General features: G+C 40.4%; 1 protein-coding gene across 5 annotated transcripts in view; it reads right to left on the bottom strand.

Annotated features, from left to right (window-relative positions):
• Positions 1–730: 730 nt before the first annotated feature.
• arhgef3 (Rho guanine nucleotide exchange factor 3) overlaps positions 731–9,371 on the bottom strand; it is a 16,365-nt gene continuing 7,724 nt past the window's right edge. For 4 of the 5 annotated variants that reach the window (XM_088308757.1, XM_088308758.1, XM_088308759.1 and 1 more), the window contains 9 exons: positions 6,211–6,318; positions 5,822–6,139; positions 5,225–5,287; positions 5,038–5,134; positions 4,880–4,956; positions 4,398–4,655; positions 3,239–3,409; positions 2,874–3,063; positions 731–2,547 (listed from right to left, as the gene is read on the bottom strand). In XM_088308757.1, coding sequence (XP_088164883.1) covers positions 2,123–2,547; positions 2,874–3,063; positions 3,239–3,409; positions 4,398–4,655; positions 4,880–4,956; positions 5,038–5,134; positions 5,225–5,287; positions 5,822–6,139; positions 6,211–6,318 — 1,707 coding nt within the window. In that variant the 3' untranslated portion in view covers positions 731–2,122. Of the gene's footprint in view, positions 2,548–2,873; positions 3,064–3,238; positions 3,410–4,397; positions 4,656–4,879; positions 4,957–5,037; positions 5,135–5,224; positions 5,288–5,821; positions 6,140–6,210; positions 6,319–7,838; positions 8,069–9,371 lie in introns of those variants that run through there. The other variant, XM_088308761.1, reaches the window with a different exon arrangement.

Here is a 9,371-nt window from a genome sequence, read left to right as displayed (position 1 = left end):
AATCATATTTTTCTGCCCCCTGTTGTTTGTTTCTTGAAACTACAACACTGCCTTTGAAAATGAGTCTGTTGGGATGGATCGAAGCATACAGAGATACAATGTAATACAGTACAACTGTATTTGTATAGCGCATTTCACAACATCCGCAGCTGTAACAAAGCGTTTTCCGGAGTCAAACACAAAGTAGCAATAATTCAATAAGACATTGAAAGCAGTAAGTTAAAATTCAAATGAATGATACTAACACAGTAGACGCCAGAAAACAGCCGAACATTAAACAGACTCAAGTAGTAAAGCAAGCATGAAATAATTGTAAAAAAACCCGAGTTTGGTTATACGCACCAGCCTTTAAGTGGGGCTTGATGGGATAACATGTGACGTCAGCTAGTCTCTGTGTGAGTGCATGACGTGTGCAGTGGCCATCAGCAGTTGAGCGGGTGTGCTCATTGTGTCTTGTTTTATATTTTGTCCATTTTTTAAATTAAATTAACTTATTTTTAGTTTTGATATTGGCTTTTTAGATCATTTATTTGATTTAGAAATGTATGTAATTATTTATCCATTCAATTTAATTTGGAATCATTTGGTTTTGTTCAGCTTGTATTTTATTTACGTATTTAATTCATTAAATTTTATTCCAACATTTTTATTTGACATAATTGATTATATTTAATTTGAATTTGTATTTTAAAATTAATGACACATTTTATGAAGTTTAAGCAGACAGGAAACAGATATGAATGGCTTTATTCCTACATCGATGTTCATATACATATTATACAGCGTTTCCAAAAATACACATTACAGTCTTTCTCCGATTGTCGTAGATTTGGTATCAATTTTCAAATCATCATGATCATCATACAGCAGGCTGCACATGCCCCTTCAGTCAAACTAATTTTGACTGCTTCTTGGCACCCTGCCAAATTGATGACATTATAGGATGATCCTCGCTAGATCGTGTCTGGACTCAGTTGTTAGAAGGGAGGCGTAGGAGGTGACCTGATCGGAAAACCTTTAGGGCATGGGTGGAACCTGCCATGATGTCATAAAGTGCCTTTACAAGGATCGGGAGGGCGGACGTCATGGCATCACAACATAACTGGTTCACACTCCTTACCAGTAGGTGGCGGTAATGCACTTAGAAGCAGTAGTAGTAGTGACACATTCAACAGGGTGCCAAGAAGCTTTCAAAATAACTTTAACAAAAAGGTCATATTATATTGTTACTCCTTTCTGTCATGAATAATAATAAATACATTACTGCAGTGCATGTCAAAGACAGTGTTAATATTCTGGAGGCGTTTGTTGATGATTAGGTCCTTTCGAACACAGACATCGCATCAGAGTCAGGACAGTACATCTGAAACTTTCACACAGAATCCAGAGAAGAGAAGTGTTGGGTGTTTAACTCAAGTCAAACATTTTCTTTGCAAAATGTATCATGTGACCCAACTCATTCAAATATGCTGACATTTTATCCAGCATATTGACAGCAACGTGCCTTAGGGCTCGCATTTCATATGTCACGTGACCAAACCCTGACAAGTGAGACATGTGCAATGCGCGCCCTAAAGCATGTTACGCAATGGCGGCGCTGGATAAAAAAATATCAGCGTGTTTGCACGAGTGGGGGCACATATTATTGTAATAAAATATGTCTGACTTGAGTTCCGCTTCAAGGCCTTTTCACACTGCACTTAGTAACACGCATCGTGCTGTCACTGGCAGAGTGATTTCAGAGTGCTAGAACAATATCCCAACTAGCGGTAAAAGACGTCATGTTACTTCCTGGGTGGCTGCTCCGCCAGCAATACCAATTATGGGTAAACATGCACCAGGGCTCTGTCTTCCTTGAACACAAAGAAAACCAAGTTTAGTGTCAAATAGCCTTGACACACCAGCTTCATCACCCCTCTGTCATGGCTCTGATACTGCATCTGAAGTTGTAAATTTCCGCTAGAACAGCTAGAGTTTGTGGGGGCGGGGTGTGGAAAAATTACGTTTTTTAAAGTGACTGCAGCCAGTGGGTTTGGTGAAACGTCTCTTTGGTATTGTCCCTGGTTACCACGGTGACAAGACATTTAACCAGACCTTTTTCGTAGTTTGTGAAGTGCAAACATCAACATCGGATGTTTTCCTCGTTGATCGCCTCCTCCATTTCTTTCTCAGCATCACCGTTGAGACTCTCACAAATGTTGTCCGCCATTTCCATCCTCAACTCGGCCTGTTCCGTTTCCATGTCCGCAGCGGCATCACTTCCTATCTCCGCTTTCCTTGCCGTCCTGTTCTCACCTTCCTCGCAAAGCCTTTTGCCGCTCTCCGGCTCCGGCTCCATCACTGCCTCTGCTTCAAGCTCCGGCTCCGTCACGACGTCTTTTGCTGAACACGGTCCGTTATGCTGTGCCGCTTCCGCTTCCGCCGCCTCCTTGGCCTGGCGGATGCAGTTGATCCACTGCTGCTTGTTGAAGGCGTCACTGGCCTGGAAGTAGTGACTCTGCGGCGCGCCAGCCGAGACGCGGCACGACACGCGGAAGAAGTTCTTTGCTGCCAGGACACAAAACATGAAGTGGTTATGTGAGGCGAACAACCGTCATACCATCCATTTGTCGACACAAAATTCTGAGGCCATCACCAGCTTTGGTTTGATGCACAATAATGACACTTTGACATGCCGGCACATCAAACTTTGTGTTTTACTTTTTTTTTTTTTGCAACATTTTTTACAAGAACAGACGAAGTAATGTAAAAAAAAAAAAGTGCAGATATTCGGAAAGGGTTGGTATCAGTAAATTAGTTGGGCACTATTGGAGAAAAAAAATGAATGGCCGGAGACTTTTGCGGGCGGCGAGTGGCGTCCCGTCACTACTGACTGCGCTCGTTGTTGCTGAAAGCTCCCCGGATGGAGCCGCCCACTCGCATCTCGCCGTCCGAGAGGTCCTCCAGGTCCAGCTGGCGGATGGGGATTGGTTGCCGGCACAGCTGGTAGCTGACGGGCTGCTCGTTGAGCGAGACGGTCCGCGTGATGACCAGCACGTCCTGGAACAGGAACACGTGGAGCTTCTACACATGGAGGGAGAATTTAATTTAATTTATAGTTCCTGAAATTGCACATTATTCCTCTTCATTCCCAATTTAATGGCCAATTTAAACTATTTCAATTTCAAAGTGTTCAGCTCATTCACTACATCTCCGACCCATTTCTGGATTTGCGGAGGGATTGCGAAGTGTCGCTCACCAGTCCTCTGTTGTTCTTGAGCTCGCCGTGGCAGCTGAGCGTCCGGGAGCGCTGGATGTGGATGTCCCTGTGGCTCACCTCGGCGTAGAGCAGCCGGTCCTTGTAGAATTGACACTCGGACTCGCCCGTGCGCCTGTTGATGTCGGCCACCACACCCTGGACCAGCAGCATCTGTGAAGGCAGCAGAGCGCCCGGCGCACTTGAAGCGAAACCAGGTGTTTGGATTTTGTCACTTGGGGGGCCACCACACAGAAGTCCTGCATTGGACTTCACACAAAGTCATCACTCATTTCCGGTAATAACATTTGAAAGGTTCCATCAAGGTATTGACTTTTTAGAGGAAAGGTGTTGGTTTTTATGCGGGTGTTGAGTTTAGATTTTGTCGATTATGCAGTAAAGCTGGATTTTTTTCAGGAGAAATTTGTAATACTTTTATAAAATTAAAAGCACAGAGAGAAATTATAATATTAAAAACAAAGCCAGGTTTTTGTGTGCAAAAAATGTTAATTAGAGTCATTTTATAAGATTAAATGGCATATTTTAAACTAATGTTTGGAAAATAAAGTTACGAGAATGAAAGTACATTTTAATTGAAGAAGTTAAAAATAAAGTTGCACTGTTCTGAAAAGTTATTTTTTTTCTTTGGAAAACCAAAAAAGTTTTTTTTAAAGAAAAAGTTGAAATATTACACAATTAGAGTGTAATTTATTTTAGGGAAAAAGTCAATCTAATGAGAATAAATTATTTTATTTCAATTAAAAAAACTGCTAGCATGTACCTTTACCTTTTTATATATATACAAAAAAAAAGGGGTAAAGTATTGTCAAAAATAAAGTTGGATATCTTCTGCATCAATTATTTTTCTAAAGAAGAAGGAAAATAAATAAAAATAAATAAACATTATTATACCAGTAATTACTAAATTGAAGTTGAAACTGAAAAGTAAATTCATTTGATCAAGATTCTCGTGCATGCTTAAGTATTTAAAAGCCATTTTAAACAGTTAAATTCCTCAGTAAAAAAAAAAAATATATATAGCCGCAGAAGTTTTCGAGAAAAAAAAAAATTACGGTCTATTATTGGAATAAAATCTGTTCTCCTGTATTTGTTGTTCTTGCTCGTATCAAGCCTATTTTTGCATAATCGGAATTTCCCTCACCGCCTGGTCCAGGTGCGGCCGGTCTGGGTGGTGGTCGGGCGTGTGCTTGAGGATCTCCCGTAGCAGCAGCGGGTATTTGACCAGCCGGCTGCGTGGGATGTCCAGGAAGTTCCACAGGTCCAACTTCCTGCTGAAGGGCGACTGCTGGCAGCGCTGCAGGAAGTCCTGCACTCGTCGGTCCTGCTTCTTCTGGTCCAGCAAGGCTTTGGCCCAAACCTGGTTGCTGCAGTACGCCGTGTACGATGACAGACATGGCAGCTGTACGCATGAACGCACGCGCGCACACACACGCGCGCGCACACACCATTGTTGGCCTACATTAAATGGATATCAGCAGAATATTTTGCCAACGATCGCAATTTTGATAGAGCTCAACATTTATACAACAGAAGCAGATAAAACTCGTTTCAGAATATCATTGAGTGAATTGTCTGAGGTTGGCTCATTAAAATAAAGTAACGACAGCAACGGTTCACCCTCACCCAGTCGGTCAGGATCTGTCCGACGTGTTCCGTGGACCCGTCTGGTTTCCTGGCCTCGCAGAGGCGACTCAGCAGGTCTGAGGTCGGAAAAAAAACGCTCGCTCAGCACTCGAGTGTCGGCACGACAACTGGGCCGGAACGTCGAGCGTGTGCGCTACCTTCATGAAGCGGGATCAGTGAGTCCAAAGTGCCGAAGATCTGGTTCAGTTCTTGCTCGGTCATGATGGACAGTTTCAGCATGGGGTCGTGGTAGGCCTGCAGCACAAAAACACAAATGAATACAAAAAAAAAAGACAAATGGAGTTGGTTACGGATGGAAAAAGTAATCAAAAGTGTTTAATTTACCTTTTTTGCCAATTTGAGATCCTCCACCAGATCTTGCTCGCCCTGAGCCAACTCAAAAATGGCCTGCAGTGGAAACAAAAAAACATTGGTTCAATATTTTCAATCTTTGTAGTTAAAAATACTTTTTCAATTAAAAAAATAAATAAAATATTGTATGAGAATAAAGTTTTGTTTAAAAGTCTTAACTTTTTTCGAGAAAACGTATTCAGTCAGAAAAATATAAATATTATGAAAATGTAATTTTTTTTTGTCAAGTTCTTGCTGTGTCAAAATTACCCATCAACAAGTAATGGGGCGGGATCAATTTTCTGATTGCCGGATTTCAAATTTTAATTAAATTTAATTACAATTATTTTAATTTCAGACCCAAGCCGATCCATATCACTCAGTAAAAAAATATACACAGTATTTTTATTTATTGATAGCTATAATTTGGGCACACACAAAGAAAATAAACAAAGCATTGATTGATTATAAAAAAATATTACAAAAAAAAACAAAAAAAAACAATGCTTGTGCTTTTAATATTTTTCTTGGAATAAAAGTAATTGATTATGTGTCATAATTAGAGGTTATGAATATGATATGAAACGTGACCTCCTGCCGTTTGATGTCTTTGGGGCTGAGCGTTTGCGCGGCCCCTAAGTGGACCTCAAAAGTCTCGCTCCAGAGTTTGCTGTCACGACGCTTGGCAGTCGGGCCGGTTGCCGTGGCAACTCTGGACGCCATGGAGCCGGAGGAAGAAGATGAAGAGGACGACAAAGTAGAAGAGGAGGAGGAAGAGTTGGATTTGGTCGCTGAGGTCACTCGCGTCTTCATGGAGAAGGATGAGGAAGCGGCGGCAGGTGCCCGAGTAGGAAGAGGCGGCGGCGTCGGAGGAGGAAGCGCTCGCTCCGTTCGGAAGCTGATGGAACGCTGTGCGAGTTCACGTCCGTCAGAAGAAAAACAACCAACGACGTCCTGTTGTTTTGTTTTGGAAAGCTCACCTGCAGCGTCTGGCCAAACCTTTTGAGCGGCGCCGTCTTGATTGGAAGGAGGCCGGCCAAGGACGTCACCCTGGAGACCAACGCTTTGCTCCGCTTGGCACTCGGCTCCTACAAAACAACATCATTGATTGTTAATCGTCATCGCTACTTTGGCTGCCGTGACTAAACCAACCTGATCGTCGGCAATATTTCCATTCGGAATGATGCTACATAGTGAATCATGTTCTTGCTAAACCAGCAGTCAGCCAACCACCAGGGGGCGACGCTTGGTTATCGCTTCATTAAACTGTCAAAATAATAGGCTGGGCTCTATGCCATAGTAGGAATGCAAAAAGTAATATTTTACATAAAAAATTGAATGTTTCTAGCTGATAATGAAATAAATGGAGCAATATCTAAAACCACCACTAGGGGGCCAGTATGACTCTGCGAACACCATTCTGTTAATTCTTCAGTACCTGACCATCTTTCACTTGTGAGTAGTTTGAGTTTATTTCTAAGTAGGCAAGATCTTGTTGCACTAAAACATTGGCAAAATAAAAGACGTGCGAGAAATCCAATCGTCTTGCTCAAGTATCATTAGCGCCACACGCTCATAGGGAAGCTGACGAGCTCACGCTAAGCTAGTTTGTTGACCTCAAAGTGTCGGGCTCAATCGTCATCAATATTCCACATCAAACTCGTTTTCACAAGGCAATCAAGTGTGAAAACAACATTGATTGTTTCATCCAGCCTCGCCTGGTGTAATTAGCCAGCAACCAACTTCATGCGCAAGGTCACTGTGACCTTGACCAAGATTTGATGCGTTGGACTGTGTTGGATGCAACATGTTCGCAATACATTTGTAAACGTCAGGAATCCGAGCAGGGAAAAAAAAGTCAACTGCAGTTGATTTCCCAGAAAATGGAGTGTCAAAAAAAATCTAAAGTCGTATTTTTGTTGAGGTTAAAAAAAAAAGTTATACTTTTTCAGAAAAAAAGGATTTGTTTCATCAGCCATAAGAGAATGAGGAAAAAAAAATTTTAAATGAGAAAAACAATTTATACGAAAAAAAAGCTATATTTTAAAGATTGTCTGTGTTTTTCGATAAAACTCAGCACAAGTTGTATTTCATCAAGAAAAATAAATAAATCAATAAAAACTACCAAAATCAAGTTGGATTTTTTTCACCCCAATAAAAGTTTTTAAATTTAAATTGAATTTTTTTTAAAGAAAAATGTTTAGAAGACATGAAGTCACAAATTTGTAGTTCTATCTATATTAGGTTGTATTTTTTTTAAGATCAACACAAGAAATATGTTTTGAGGGTAAAAAAAAAAAGTCCATGGAGAATAATTCAATCTTGCAGGGGATGAAAAACTTTTGCCTTAAAAAAAAGTTCTAAAATTCGGAAAATAAATCTTAAATGAGACTAAACCTTTTCGAGTGATATTATGAAAATATTTATTTAATTTTTACATGAATTAAGTCATGATTTGTGCAAATAAAGTTGACATTTTTTTCACCAAATTACAACCTTGAGAGAACCATTTTCTCCACATTTTTTTTTTAATCATAACATATCATGCCACTAAATTGAAACTTGTCTTTTTTGTTGTTGCTGTTATTGGAAGCGTGTGATACTGTACCGCCGCTTGTTTGCTCCTATGCTTGTTGACCTCCACAGATGACGCCGACTTCAAGTTTTGGAGCACCAGACCCAAACGCTTTTGCCCGGCAACCATGATGCTGCCCACAAAACCCAAACAATGACAAATTCGCCACTAGTCCGCATCCGAGAGAACAACAACAACAACTCTCCTCCTCTGCTGGTGCACACAACATCTGGACAACAAGTGATAAATTCCATCCCAACCAAAGCGTTTCTCTCTCTCTCTCTCTCTGTCTCTCTCTCTGTCTGTGATGCTCGCTCGCTCGTTGGCTGCTGCCTTATCAGTTCTTCGTTCTCTCTGTGACTCATCACCTCGTCACTCTTTCAATGCTACCCTTAGTTCCTTCCTTCCCACCTTTTCCTTACTTTCACTTAGAATTCGGAGGAAAGGCGTCCTACTTTCCATCACCAAAAGCTTAAATAAGTGAAAAATGCTTTTTTTTTTTTTTTTTTAATAAATGGTACCACAAGAAAAAAGGGAGGGGAAATGAGTCATTTTCTTTCTTTTTTTCGTCGTGAAATGTTGGGAGAATTAAGGCAATAATATCTAAATCCTTTCGACATATTTATTACAACTAATTTGTGATCATTTCCATTATAAGAATATCCTGGAGATTATGCCAGCTGACTTTGGACGAAAGGCAAACTACACCCTGAATTGCCCATCAACATCACAATATTAATTTATTTTTTAAATGAACTTAGAAAAAAATAAAAGTAATAAAATTACAAAAATAGTAATGTTTTTAAGAAAATATATATTTTTAAAAGATACTCAGAATTTTCATTTTCAAAAGTTTTTCAGTCAAGAAATGTCTGCATTTTCAACAGTGTTACATTTTGGAGAATGGTTTTCTTTTCATCAAATTGTATTTGATAAAAAAAATCTTCTGCAATAAAAAAAGATATCACTTCTATACAGAAAAATAAATGTATATTATAAAAATGTCATTTTCGAATCTCAATAAATAACATTGAACCAAATAATATAAAACACTGCTATTATAATTTTGTAAGGAACTTTGTTGATGTGTGTACATATATACGTATGTGTGTGTTTGCGTGTGCGTCCGCGTGTGTTCACGAGCTCTCGACAGCTGCCCGCGTTGGCAGGTGACCCGTGAACAAGCTCATCTGTGAGCAAACATTTGCGCTGGTGGCATCGCTCTGGCATCGATCACGTCTAACACATTCAGTTATTTTTATTACTTTTTTTTTTTTATTGGCACAATCCTGAGACGTGACTGTTCTACTAGTTACTATCATACCTTGTCCAAATGGTGCCCCAAAACCTTTGCATAATATAGTTAAGTACTGAGCCACTGCAGTGTTAATACTAAAGTCCTCTTCACGCACAAAAACATGCGTGCGTGTGTGTGTGTGTGGGGGTGTGTGCGCGAGTGTGAGTGCGAGTGTGTCTGTGACACGAGGAAGACAAGCATGGCCATTGTGTCCCATTTGGTGTGGTCTCCATAGTTTCATGCTGGGGCAGTGACTCGTCTCCAAGTCA

The sequence above is a fragment of the Idiotropiscis lumnitzeri genome, chromosome 11, assembly GCF_059441095.1.
Source record: "Idiotropiscis lumnitzeri isolate Australia: NSW breed Sydney's pygmy pipehorse chromosome 11, RoL_Ilum_1.0, whole genome shotgun sequence".
NCBI lineage: Eukaryota > Metazoa > Chordata > Actinopteri > Syngnathiformes > Syngnathidae > Idiotropiscis > Idiotropiscis lumnitzeri.
The sequence above is the reverse complement of the archived record's forward strand: the minus strand, read 5'-3'. Positions and strand labels throughout refer to the sequence as shown.